Below are 14,603 nucleotides of genomic sequence, written 5' to 3'. Positions count from 1 at the left end.
CCCTATAAAATAATAAGCAATAGTTGTTACAGTCAATCATCACTCAATAGAATGAAGGATGCATATGACTGTTAAGTGAACATATTATACAGGTTTGAGAAGGTATTTTAGGAAAGCAAGCTGGAAGGTTCTAGATCCGATGCCTGCACATGAACTCCAGTCCAGCCTGGACTTGCTGACATTTCCTAGGAAAGAGGAGAGCAGAGGAAAGAACTCCTGGGACCCCCTGGGTGGTGAAGACCACTTACCTTTAAGTGTCACCCAATACTGCTTCCATTTCCTCCGGGCCACCAGTTCCAGCTTCCTTTCCTTCTGCAGAGTGACAAGGGGTTTGAAGAAGAGCCACCCGGCTTTGCGCACCACCCCTTGCTCCTTCTCAAAGAGCAGGTCCAGTTGCTCCAAAGAGCTGAGCGACTCGCTGCTGGACTCGGCTGTCTCTGTGGACGTCTCAAGGTTCTCCGTGTTGGTCCTGCTCATCTCCAGCTCTCGCATGAAATTCTCGTAAATGTTCTGCTGGAGGGGGTCGCTGCCGATCGCATGAGCAGATTCGCTTCTATGGGACAGGATCTGAGCGGAGCCCCCTGACCACAGGGACACAGACCCCTGGGAGGGCCCCTGCGTGTCCACGTTCAGCCCATCCGAACGGCTGTCAAAGTAGTCACTGCCCTCCTTGGACCTCGGCTCCTGTAAGCAACGAAGATGACCACCCATCAGAAGTTACGTATAGCCAAAGCACCTCTTCCCCAACACGGCGTGCATGTAACAGTGTGGCTTGCTAAGAGAAATGCTGCAAAGCAAGAGTCTTTTTTTTAATGCAGCAAGTCTGCAAACCAGAAAGAATCAGAGACAGTGCCCGAACCAGTGTATAGGGAGGGGAGTCAATGCTTAAAAAGTGGAAACCAACCATCCCTGAGCATCCTAAATCTAGGGCTAAATCCAGGTGGCACTAGTGGTAAAGAACCCGCCTGCCAGGAAACATAAGAAACAGGTTTGATTCCTGGGTTGAGAAGATCCCTTGGAGGAGGAAATGGCAACCCACTCCAATATTCTCACCTGGAGAATCCCTTAGAGGAGCCTGGTGGGCTACAGTCCATAGGGTGGCAAAGAGTTGGTCACAACTGAAGTAACTTAACATGCACACATCCCAAATCTAACTTACACTTGGCATCAAAAAATGAGAGTGAGCTTAGGAGGGCTTCCCTGGTGGTCCAATGGTTAAGAATCTCGCTTCCAATGCAAGGGATGCAGGTTCAATCCCTGGCCGGGGAACTAAGATCCCATATGTGCATGCTAAGTTACCTCAGTCATGTCCAACTCTTTGTGACCCTATGGACCATAGTCCGCCAGGCTCCTCTGTCCATGGGATTCCCCAGGCAAGAATACTGGAGTGGGTTGCCGTGCCCTCCTCCAGGGGATCTTCCGGACCCAGGGATCAAATCTGCTTTTCTTATGTGTCCTGCATTGACAGATGGGTTCTTTACCACTAGCACCACCCGGGAAGCCCACATGTCAAGAGGCAACTAAGCCCACAAGCCACAACTAGAGATTCCATGTGCCTCAGCTGAAGAGGAGCCCACCGTGAAAGATCCTGCATGTAACCAAGATCCTGAGTGCAGCAACTAAGACCCGACGTAGCCAAAAATAAACAAACAAATCTTTTAAAAAATAAAATAAAGAAAGTAAGCTTGATTTATGACTTAAAAGACTCTGACGTTTCAAATTTACAGCTTAGGTTAAGGTAATTCTGCAGAGACTCTTAACACACTCTAACTCAGAGGCTAGTGAATTTTCAATTAGATTTCCTTCTCCATTAAAATAAAGAGGAGGGAAAATGGGGTCAAGGACCACTGACTAAAGACCTTATGGTGAATATTCCCATTTAGAGGGGTTTTCTTTCCAGAAATTTCATCTGGAAATCAAGTGGCAATTACCTGCTATCTTTTATAGGAAAATCATCAATTAGACAAGTGCTTCTAAATACCCAAGGGCTACAAACAACTGAGCCCCAAACATAGCTATTACTAATGAAAATATTATCTTCCACTGTGTTTATATGATATCTCATAGATTTATTTATACCCTGATGCTTATGCAAGAACAGAGCAAATAAGCCAGCTATGGTGAGTCACTTGGACAGGAAACTTTCAAAATAGTTTAAGGGTTGTTGTGTTTTGTTTTTTTTTTTTCCCTCAACTGTCACTGTGTTGCTCTTCAAACGTTCCTAGGAGATGAAGGAATATTTCTCATTTATCTCATATTGACATTATTTCAGCTATGAATAGGACTCTCTGACTCATAGTCCCAGGACACTGGGATTGCTTCTGATAGCCAGCAAGAGTTGTGATGGGGTGTTTCAAACCCAGCAGAGAGCCTGCCAGAGAAAAGCATCAAGTGTCAAAACGAAGTGTAATTTGTCACCCCTCCTGACATTGGTTCTCATGAGAGGTAGACTGAAGTCATAGTGCTAACTTTTAAATGTTCAACCAGAGCAAAAGACAAATTTTCCTCCTTGAAAAATGGAGAAAAGATCAGATATTTTAGCATTTATAACTGACTCATATACACAGATATGAATTTCCCTGGTCTGTAACAAATATGTAAAGCTTTCTATCTAGAATCCTAATAGCTAGTGACTCATTTTCAGGTTAACAGGAAGGAAGGAAGGAAGGAAGGAATACAGGAGAAAGGTAGGCCCCTGAATAGTCTCAGCTGGATTTCCTGATCACTGTGCCGTGTGTGTGACACTAAGGTGCTATGCTAGTCATGTACATAAAGAAGTCTAATTTCCATTTCTATCTGCATCAGATAATCATAAATGACAGGTAGCATAACTTGATGACACTGTAGTATTGCAGCAGAGTGAAGAGGAACTCAAGAGACGTCACTAAATTCCTTGGGAGCTAAAAGAAAACTCTTACCGCCATTCCTCACTTTATGGGAAAAAGCACCAAATTCACCGTGTCATTCTTCACATGCCACTGTCTTTCTTTTCATAGTAATGGCCACTGGTCCTCTGCAGAAATTCCCTGGGACTGTAGGACCCTCACGGGGCAGGGAGAGTCTAAAATGAAGAGGGTCAGAAAGCCGGGGTCTCTGTGTCCTTAAAGAATTTCTAAGAAACTCTGCAGCAGTGGTCAGGGTTCACCCCTAGGGTCCCTGGCAAGACCATCCCCTGCTCCCAATGCCCCTCCCTTGGGAGTTCAGCGTGGTCCCGTGACCCGCTTTGACCAATAAACGCGAACAGATGTGAAAGGCGTGGCTTCTGAGTGGGCGCTGCAGAAACCAATAGCTTTCTGCTCCCCCTGTCCCAGAGGCTTTGGGTGTCCCGGAGGGAAACTGCTCCATGGACCTGGGGGCCCAGAGGGGATCAATGCAGACCAGAGTCGCAGCTTGAGAAAGACATAGGCTCATTTGTGCTCAACCTCGGAGAACTGAGGGCTTTTTGTTACCTCGGTGTAACCTGGCCCACCTGATTTACAGGATGGAAAGTTTACCAAGAACAGCTGCATCACCTCAAATCGTTCATCAGCTTCAAACACACACTCTCCTCCTGCACACCCATCCCCCCACCCTCTATGCTTGAATATCCTTTTTCGGCTACTAAGTATCTTCACTGATGAATTTGCTTTCAGGCTGTAACTCCCCAGAGTGGTTGAAAACCCTCTAAAGAAAGGATCGCTCTTTTCACATCATTTTTTTTTATAAGTCAAAACAAATATGTCTACCCATCATGAGAAGACCTTCTGAGTCTTAGCTGTACTGGCATAGAGAAGTCTGTGTAAGAGAATAAGCATTTGGTACCTTAACTATGGTACACTGTCACAAACTTTGCTGCTCCTATGCACTGACTGCATTTTTAAAGACCCAAACTTTGTCTTCACCTTCAGTTGTAAAAGAAAAACAAAGGCAGGAGTTCCCCAGTGGCCCAGGTTCAATCCCTAGTCGGGGAACTGAGATCCCACAAGCTACACCATATGGCAAAAAACAAAACCCAACCAGAAAATTTAAAAAGAGGAAGAAGAAAAAGCCAAGGCCAGTGGAAGTTGCACACCTACCAACATTGTGTTCACCTGTATAAATTATCAAAATCTGACACAAGCAAAATGCAAAAAGCTGCCTTCGTAGGCCACTTTTTAAAAATCCAAGATAATTTGTTATCTTAATGTTCAATAACCCTCATGAAATTACTAGTGGTTACCAAGAGTACCTTGGCCATGCAGCCAAGTGGAAAAGACGCACATCTGAGCTTTAGCAGAAATGGCTTTGGCCCCAGCTTCTCCACTAACTACCCATAAATCATCAAACTCCTTTAACATTAGTTTCTTCATTTTAAAATGAGAGGGTGTGTGTGCATGCTAAATCGATTCTTTGCAACCCTGTGGGCTGTAGCCCACTAGGCTCCTCTGCCCATAGCTACTGGAGTGGGTTGCCATTCCTCCTCCAGGGGATCTTCCTGACCCAGGAATCAAACCTGCGTCTCCTACACTGGCAGGTGGATTCTTTACCACTACTGCCACCTGGGAAGCCCAAATGAGCGGGAGTCCTTTCAGATTCAGGAAGTCCTTTGATTTTGTAACCATTCTGTTCTTAACTCCATGGACTTACAAATCATCCAGTTAAGCCTTGGATGATCCAGACTTGAAGGAGGTTCACTTCCCAGGGGTGGCTGGGCAGCAAGGGTCTGCATAGGATGGAATGTGGTCAGTCCACAGCGGCAAAGGGTCTGCCTTAGAACTGAATGGGAACTGACCAGGTATAAGCCAGGCCACACACACAGAAGAGAACCATGCTCTATGCAAATGAGAGATGTGGAGGAACAGGCTCAGGGGTCCCGGGAGATGAGTGCTGAACACAAGTCGACAAGACAGCATTTGCAACAAGAAGAGGAGAAAGTTGTCTGTGTGGGACTACAGGTCCCCAGAAAGTAGGAGCTATCTTTCCCTTTACGTTTGATTGCTGTCAGTTGTCAAGTGTACTTGACAGCTGAGAGAAAGGTCAAAGAAATCTTTACTACTTAATGGTTTGACCTGAACAAGTAATGAGTCAAGAGGAAGCAAATTATTGCAATCAGAGATATGAAGAGTTCTGTAACAGGACACTGATCATCTATTCTCAGTCTCCTCCTGAGAGGAGGAAGAAAGGGACAAAGTAAAATACCTGGGCAGGGGGCTTGGACTTTGTGCCTAGGAAGGAAGTAACTAATGGTAAATTTTATAGATCTGAAACAATCTGCTCAGGGAAGCTGTATTGTTTTCTACCCCTAAAACTCTGTAAAATTTTATAATTATGTATCTATCTCAGATGGCCAAAATGCAGACTCTACTAGAGACAAATTCCTAAAGTCACTTAAATTTCCTTCAACAAATTCCTAGTCACTTAAATTTCCTTCAACAATATGACTTAAGGTGAGTTAAAAAAAAAATATATATATATATATACTTTCTCCCTTCTATAAATAATTAAAAGCAAAAAATCAAAAACAAAAGAGCAATTAAAAAACCTAGCAATTGCCTCTCATTACCAAAGAGAGCAAACTACTACTTTCCTTGCTGGCACTGAAGTCATTTTGTTTCCCCCATTCAAACTTTATACGCCCATTAAAAGTATTACTGTCACCATCACGATTCTTGTTTTATCAACATCATATTTTTGTGATTCCATGTGCTCAGGTCAAGATGTTTTCAACACTGTTAGCTGTCCCCATGAGGAGGTGGTGAGATTATACACATTTTTTTCCCCAATGTACTAAATGAACAATAGGAATTTTAATCTCCCTAAAGTAATATCGAGCTCAGGAAGGCTACTCATCCCAAAACGACAATAGCGTCTCTCTCTCCCTTTCGTCCTAGGCTTTCAGAATGAGTTTTAGCTGAGCACTCAAATAACCAATTCACTGGGGAGCGTCCCTAAGGTTGTCCTTTCTAAGAACAGTTTGGATAGGTCTTGGATGTGGCCTGTGGATTTTATTCCAGAATCCAGGAGGCACAAGATTGGACAGAATGGGAATGACTGGAGTGGAGGGTTGAGTGAAAATGCACATTTGACGCAAAAGGAAAACACACACACACCCCACACACAGATACACACACATACAGACACACACACACACACACCCCGAAAACAAGAAGTGCCAAGTCTTAAGCTAACCACTCTCAGCAGCTCATCTAAGTCTCAGGATGCTCTCTGCAGTACCTTCTGCTAGCCTTCCCCTTTTGCAGATAGAAAACCAATCGAAGAGCATCTCTCCCGGCACTCCAGCCTGACTCACCTGGAGCCTCCTTTTCTTCCTCGAGAGGCTTCCCGTCCAGTCGCTGATGCGGCGCATCCTGGCTTTCAGGGTGTCCTTCTTGGAGGACTCCTCGCCCAGGGCCCTGGACTTGCGGCAAGGGAGCGTGAAGGACGCGAACTGCCCCGGCTCCCCGCGCTCCACGCGGGCCGGCATGTCCATGTCTGAGGCGAAGGAGACGCGGGCACTGAGGCTGGCGCGGGTGCCCATGTAGTCATCGGAAAGCCGCAGGGCCGCGGGGGCCAGGCTCCCCAGGGAGGCGTTGGGGTAGGGGTCCCGGAGGGATGAGAGGGAGGCGCTTTGGCTGAAAGGCTTTGGAGCATCTCTGGTCGGGAAGCCAGGGTGGAGGCCGGGCTCGGGCGTGTCGGGCGCGGCGAAGGAGCCCTCGGCCTCGCTGACCTCGCCGGCCGGGCCCCAGGGCGAGTCGTACCAGGACGACTCGGAGCTGAGCGAGCTGCCCTTGCTGGAGCGGGGCCGCGCGGCGGCGGCCGGGGAGGCGCGCGGGCTGGGCGGGGAACCGGCCGAGTAGCGCAGCAGCTGCACCGGGCCGCCGGAGGGGGAGGCCCCCGGGGGCGCGGCGCCGCTGTGGAACTCTACCCGCAGGCAGCCGTCCAGCTTGCCCAGCGTCTTGATGAGCACCCGGGGGCTCTTGCGGTCCTCGCCCGGCGGGGTGGACGCGATGCTCTCGTTCCCGCCGTAGCAGTTGAGAAGGTGCCCGTTGCGGCAGTCCCTCGAGGCCGAGTGGTTCTCCTCGGGCGGGCGTCCGACATAGTGGAAGCCGTTCTCAGGCGAGAAAGCAGCATCGGTGCCCTGGAAATCTGACCCTGTGGCACCTGTCCTATGCTTGGCGTAGGCACTGCCTTTGGAGGCTTTGCACGTGGGGCCCCCTGGTCGGGATGCATAAGGCTGATTGCTCTTAAAGTGAGAAAGGCAGCTTCGGGCCAACGACCTGGACTTGTACCCTGCTCCGCTGCTTCCATGACCCCATCCGTGCAATGACTTGTCATCCTTGGCATGAAGGCCACGGATTTTCAGGGAGCAAGGCTTTTGTTTAGCACCAGTAATAGTACTGCTGTGATCTTTAGGTCCTTGTAGGGTGTACTGACTCTCGGAGTTTCCCATCGCCACCTGAATTAAGAACAGCAGTGTCAGTTAAGAGTCATGACCTAAACTACATTCCACTAGACAGAACTTGCTACGAGCTATGTTCAGGTGGCAGAGGAGCCAAGCAACCTCTTTCTGGGCCTGACACAACTCAGAGACGTAGGGACAAGCGTGAATTGGTTCTCCTTCTGCATTGCAGGTCATCAGCTAAGTAGACAGCACTGCACACTCCTGTGTGAGTAAGTTTAAGCACATTATCTGTTGTCTGATGTTAATTCAGGAACTGAACAGGCATAGTAATCAGCTTAAGACAGAGACCTCCTATAGGCTGGGTGTTGGGAGGCTTTGAATCAATGATTCTAAAGAGCAAAATGAGAAAATCCCTTTACTCTGTCACTGAAATACACTGATTTTTCAGTGACCACAGAGACACCTTTCCTTTATACATAAACGACTGAAAGAGCTCATATGCACCCCCATATAAGTGGTTACTGCAGCAGAAAAATGACCACGTTTGTAGAATGACTCCGGGTACCACACTATGTTGGAGCTTTCAGATATCACACAGAATAGCATACCTCAAAGGATAAAGACTAAAAGTTCTCAAAAACTAGGCTGAGATGAAAAACAGGGGGAGGAAAATAAAAGCTCTCCTTTGGGACAGAAAAACATTTTAATGAAACTTACCTCTCGTGCTTTTCTAAAGACTTTAAGGGTCCTCACTTTAGAACCTGATAAAAGAGAGAAGTCTGAAGCTGACTTGTCAGAATGTGAGCATCCTACAAAGAAATTTAAAAAAATTTTTAATTAAAAAAAAAAACAAAAAACCAAACTTAGATTCTTTCAATTTCCTTTAAAACTCCAATTTGTTTAAAGAGTCTGTTAGTTAAGCCAAATTCCAGGGGAAGATCCAAACCACCCCACCCCCTCAGTTTTTGTTTGTTTGTTTTTTTATTCTAACCAATGTATCACTGTTTGAGGCAAGTCAGAAACGATGCTTCCAGTTACATTTCTAATATATGAGGTTAGGTTTAGTCACTCAGTTGTGTCTGACTCTTGCGACCTCATGGACTATACAGCCCGCCAGCCTCCTCTGTCCATGGGATTCTCCAGGCAAGAATACTGGAGTGGGTTACCTACTTCTAATATATGAAGCTGGTTTTTAATTTCCATTCTTTCATATGTAAGAATGTACAGCCACAAAAGTCAAAAGGGCTGACATTTCTTTGGAAACAATGATCAAACTCAAGTTTAAAACACAAATAATGGGAACAAATAATTAAACCTTTACTAACACAGCCATGGCACTGGAGACGAACCACAGCTCCCACGGGCCGGACTCACCTGCCGTCTAGTTTGTGCACTGAGGGAGATTAATGGTCAGTCAACTTGACAGGGTCCCAGGAGCAAGGCAGCGTGGTTAGTAAGTCCGGGCAGTGGATCCATGAAATGATCCTGAAAAAAGCAGAAACAGGAGAAAACTCTGTCAAGCATTTTACACCTGGTCCCCCCAAAAGTCAAAAGGAAGCCTTAACGTAAATTACGTGGAGAAACAATGGGTGTCCAGAATCGCTGTGAAAATAATAAACGGCATGTCTGTGAGCTGAGTGATTCATCGGGGTTGTTTGGAAGAGGTGAAGGAAGCCAGAACCGCCCCCACCGACCTTGCGAAAGGCCTTTCCCCCTGTCCTCAGGCAAACGCATGCCTTTGTTTCAGGGGAGAGCAGGTGAGCGTGCTGCCCTGAGTCACAGCTCACAGCTCGTCTGTCACCACCGCTCGGAAAACAACTCCCAGACCCCCGCCCTGGCAAGATCACAGGAGCAGCGTCCCGGCACGGCAACAACAGGTCACTGTTCCCCAGCTGATGAAGCAGCGAAAACAAAACCCAAAATGTAGAATCACAGAGAAATAGCCCTTGGCTAAAATAACGTGTGTCAGAGATGCCGGCCCCAGAGATGAGATGAAAAAGGTTTTCTCCAACACATGCGTGGGCCTCGCTGCAAGAGGCCAGAGGCAGGAAGCCCACCTTTGAGGGGAAGATGGGGGTGCTGCCATCTGGCTGTGTTCACGGCCAGGACACAAAGCCTTTATTTTCTCTGCAGACAGAGAGAGCAAAGCAGTGAGAGCTCAATGGTGACCTTTTTCCTCTTAAAAAAAAAAAAAAAAAAACACTATATTTGTAAATGCACATAACATTTACCATCTGAACCATTTTTAAGTGGTCAGACAGTAGTGTGAAATACGTTCACATTGTTATGCAATTTGTCTCCCGAACTCTCTTCATCTTGCAACACTAAACCTCTTGCATTAAACTCCTCACCTCACTCTCGCCTCCATCTCCCCAGCCACTGGTAACAACCATTCTCTTTTCTGTCTCTCTAACGAATTTGACTGCTCTAGGTACACCATGCAAGTGGAATCATACAGGATTTGACATTTGTCACTGGCTTCTTTCAGTTAGCATAATGTCTTCAAGGCTCCTCTGTGTTGTAGCATGTGGTAAAATTTCCTTCCTTTTTAGGGCTGCATAATATTCCATTACTCACATTCTGTTTATCCATTTATCTGTAAATAGACACTTAGAAACTGCTTTCCACCTCTTGTCTATTGTGAATGATAATGCTATGAACATAGGTATACATGTATCTCTTTGAGACCCTGCCTGCAATTCTTCCGGGTATATACTCAGAAGTGGAATTGCTTTATCATATGATTCTTCCATTGTTCATTTCTTTGAGGACCCACCGTACTGTTTCCCATAGCAGCCGCACCATTTTACACTCCCATCAGTAGAGTATGCTGCTGCTGCTAAGTCGCTTCAGTTGTGTCTGTCTCTGTGTGACCCCATAGACAGCAGCCCACTAGGCTCCCCTGTCCCTGGGATTCTCCAGGCAAGAACACTGGAGTGGGTTGCCATTTCCTTCTCCAATGCATGAAAGTGAAAAGTGAAAGTGAAGCCGCTTAGTTGTACCCGACTCTTAGCGACCCCATGGACTGCAGCCTACCAGGCTTCTCCGTCCATGGGATTTTCTAGGCAAGAGTACTGGAGTGGGTTGCCATTGCCTTCTCCAGTAGAGTATAGGTTCTAATTTTTCTCTGCATCCTCATGAACACTTGTGATTCCCTATTTTTCTTTTTTAATATAGTGGTCATCCTATAGTATGAGATGATATCTTACTGTGGCTTTGATTTACACTTCCCTGATGATTAGTGATGTTGAACATCTTTTCATGGCTTGTTAGCCACTTGTATAGTTTCTTTGGACGGTTTGATGGTGACTTTTAAAATTCACAAAGCACTGGGTACAAGACATAAGTATCCCCAATAAAGCCAAAGACACAAGCCTATCTAGGATGATAAACACACACACAATTTAAATTTAAAAAAAAAAAAAGTCAAAAAGATTTCCCACTTAGGCATCAGCAGGAAATCTAACCGCTCATTTGAGTCTATAAAGACTGAAGCCAGCATCTCTAACCAATGAGGTCTGAAGTGGTACCCAGCCCACTACCGATCACATCTTTCCATAGGCAGCTCTCCCGAACATCTAAAAGGCAGAAGAGCCACTGAGTGAGTTACCCGTGACACATGTGACGTGGGAGCTGGAACAGCAGCACCCTACCTTTTGAAAGTTGAACACCTGAGTTGTCTTTTCTCAGCTACATTTTAGTAGAAGCTAAAAGTGGCCAGAGAAGCTCCCAGCTGCCACCCCCACCACAAGCTGAAGGGAGTGAGCCTTTGTGCTTGCTTACTTTCCTCAAGACCAAGGTCTGGTGATGACCCACAGGTGAAAGTCTCCCAGCGACTCTTTGTCAGGCCCTTCTGATCGGAGGGTCACGTGCCCGAAGACGCGCACACACAGCACCACTCAAGCCCCTCAACCCATGGGCACAAAGCTGCCACTGGGAGAGGGGCCCGCTGTGTCAACCACTTGAGGACACACAGAGATGGTGGGCTTTGGGGAGGAGGGGTTCAAAGGTGCAAAATGGCTTGGGCTTGGAAGCTTATGCCCCTGCGGCAGATTGTAACCTCACCTTGTCTGCTCCTTCTAAAGTTAAATATCTTAATTTAAAATTTCATGTCCTATTTCAAAACACACAGCCCCAGACCCTGTCCTTTCCAAGGTTCAATCTGCTAAGGTCTGCATCTTGAGCTCACAGAAGCATTTAATTGATACCTGTTGAATGAAAGCAGCTTCACATGTTAGAAGGCTGATTTGGGCACAGACTACGAGCAGAAATCATCCTAACAGGAACTGGCTGAAAGACTGATGTATAAACCCATGAGGCCATGTCTCAAGAATGAACACAGTCCTGCCTAGAGAAAAGCCCAAAGGCGGATATGACGTGCATTGTGACACATGGGTGATGCTGACCAGCTGTTCAACAGCCCCGGCCAATCACTCCTGCAGAAAGAAAACAGCCTTTAACTGTGGCAAGAAGAATTTATCTAATATTTACAAGGAATTTATTGACAGGGAAGGGTAATCTCTGAGGAAAACTTTAGAACTGTCTCTGAGGAGTTTGGCAAATTGAACAGTATTTATCTGTCAAGTTTCAGCTGGGACTTTTGTCTGAAGGCAATAGAATAAGTAGGTCAGATTCTCTCCAACCCTGAGTTTCTGAAATCCTTTACTAAAAGCATTTTATAGTATTCAAGTTAAAAAAAAAATTTACTGATAGAAAGCAGGCTGACAATATCAAAATGATAGATTTCCTGTGAAATTTTTTTAAAAGGAAAAGAAATAGTTAAAAGCCCCCTGTAGATAAAAACATGCACATTGGGTACATAATCTGCAGAAATACATATCAGGTATACTAACGTTCCACAAGGCCCACAGCTGTCCAGGAGAAATTTTAAGTGAAGTTACTTAGGAATAAATGAAATGGTGCTAAGGCTGTGTGTACTTCACAAATATCCTATGCTGTGTATACATTTATTTCTACAATTTTTTTTATAATTATCCTAAAATATTGGGATTTTTAAAAATTGATCACAATCTCCTGAACCTGAAAAAAAAAGCCTTTGTATTTTGTTGCCTGCATTCCCTTCCAATCCCCAACCTTATGAATGTACTATGTAGCTTTTTAAGCTAAAATCACAAATAAGAATGGAACTTTTTCGTTTCTTTTTTTTTTTTAATTGACGTATAATTGATTTACAATGTGTGAGTTTCAGGTATACAGCAAAGTACATGTGATTCATATATACATATACATGATTCACATATGATTCATATATATACAATTCATGTATATATACATGAATAATACATGCATATATATACACATGATACACATATATTCTTTTTCAGATTCTTTTCCCTTATAGGTTATTACAAAATATTGAGTATAATTCCCTCTGCTATTCAGTACCTTGTTGATTATCTATTTTATATATAATAGTGCATATATATTAACCCTAAACACCTAATTTAAACTAACTTTTTAAAACTGCAATCCATTACCACCCCAGAAACGCCCAGCAGTGTGGAGGAATTTCACAAGTATGTCATCAGAAACCAGGCAACCCTGTGACCTACTGAATCTCACAGTAAATCATCTTTTAGGAGGAAATTCAAGCTTTACCTTTTCTTCACTTGCCTTGAGCTTGGTCTCGAACTGATGCATCAAAAATGCCAGTGTCTCCACTTTCACACAGTATAGAGTTTAGAGCAAAGCGAACTAAAGTCCTCCAGCGCTGCTTTGTCTCCGCCAGCACCGACTGCCCAGATGGAGTGACCACAGGGAAGTCAAGGGTGACCCCAGCGGACCAGATGGTGCTGAGAGGAGGGCTGGGGGCTGACTGATGTAGCAAGCAGAACAGAGGCGTGGGGACTCTACACAAAAGCCAGATTTATGGCTGGGCGAGGCGGTTAAGGGGAGCTCAAGTTCTCCCAACCATGAGATATCAACAAGGCTTCCTACATAATTTCAGAAAGATTTTTATAATGAAAGAGGAACCCCATCACTGGACAAGGCAAACATTTCAGATACTGATAAGAGCTGGAAAAATAAAAGATAAGGACACACCATTAACCCTAACAATATCTACTTAGTTCCCTTTATTTAGGGGTGGGAGGCTGTGGCGGCAGGGGAAACTTCAATCATTAAGGAGACAAGCCTCAGAATCCCAGACTGGTTTGTGTCACAGAACTTGAGTTTAAGCCCTGCTTCCAGTTCTTAACCAGCATGTGAGTTTCAGGGTAAATTACTTGTGGTTTCTGCATTTCATTCTCCCCATCTGCAACTTAAGGATAAAAATAGCTGTCCTACCTACGCCGCGAGTTGAGAATCGAATGTAGACATACACCCAAAAAAACTGTGAAAAGCAAATGCTAATATACAGTACTATTATTAATTTTTAGTTATAAATTTAACTTGGTGCATTATAATATCAATATTATAACAGCCTGCTGTTTCAAACATTTTGTTAACTATTAATACATTTTATAGATATATGTATAAATATATACACACACATACAAAAACTTGGAATTTTTCAACTTCCAGTCAGTATTTATCTGATTTTGATCAATTCCCCAATAGTTACAGCACATAAAACTAATTTGTCAGATGTGTCAAATGTTAAAAAAGACTGACACAAGTCATGTACCTGTATTACATATTAGAAAATGTAAGAAAATAACCTAAGTGCTCACTGGACAATTGGCATCATGTTTACCCAGCTGATCTCAACCACGGCGACTCTGGTCCCCAGGGGACATTTGGCAATCTTGAAACACATCTTTGGTTGTCACATTGGGGCACTGGCATCTAGCGGGCAGTGTTCAGAGATGCTACTAAACCCCTTACAATGGACTGGACAATTTCCATAATAAAGAATTAGTTGGCTCAAGTGACAGTAGAGAGTGAAAAGGTTGGCTTAATGCTCAACATTCAGAAAACGAAGATCATGGCATCTGGTCCCATCACTTCATGGGAAATAGATGGGGAAACAGTGGAAACAGTGTCAGACTTTATTTGGCGGGGCTCCAAAATCACTGCAGATGGTGATTGCAGCCATGAAATTAAAAGATGCTTACTCCTTGGAAGAAAAGTTATGACCAACCTAGATAGTATATTCAAAAGCAGAGACATTACTTTGCCAACAAAGGTCCGTCTAGTCAAGGCTATGGTTTTTCCAGTGGTCATGTATGGATGTGAGAGTTGGACTGTGAAGAAGGCTGAGCACCGAAGAATTGATGCTTTT

General features: G+C 44.8%; 1 protein-coding gene across 1 annotated transcript in view; it reads right to left on the bottom strand.

Annotated features, from left to right (window-relative positions):
* Nucleotides 1-9,038, bottom strand: part of TIAM2 (TIAM Rac1 associated GEF 2) — a 115,387-nt gene extending 106,349 nt beyond the window's left edge. Inside the window, exons 1-3 of the mRNA XM_040238728.1 lie at nucleotides 8,735-9,038; nucleotides 6,269-7,414; nucleotides 249-684 (exon numbers count right to left, since the gene is read on the bottom strand). Of these exons, the coding sequence (XP_040094662.1) occupies nucleotides 249-684; nucleotides 6,269-7,408 (1,576 nt within the window). The 5' untranslated portion in view covers nucleotides 7,409-7,414; nucleotides 8,735-9,038. The remainder of the gene's footprint in view (nucleotides 1-248; nucleotides 685-6,268; nucleotides 7,415-8,734) is intronic.
* Nucleotides 9,039-14,603: the final 5,565 nt, after the last annotated feature.

Source organism: Oryx dammah, unplaced genomic scaffold, assembly GCF_014754425.2.
Source record: "Oryx dammah isolate SB20612 unplaced genomic scaffold, SCBI_Odam_1.1 HiC_scaffold_4, whole genome shotgun sequence".
In the NCBI taxonomy this organism is placed as follows: Eukaryota; Metazoa; Chordata; class Mammalia; order Artiodactyla; family Bovidae; genus Oryx; species Oryx dammah.
The sequence above is the reverse complement of the archived record's forward strand: the minus strand, read 5'-3'. Positions and strand labels throughout refer to the sequence as shown.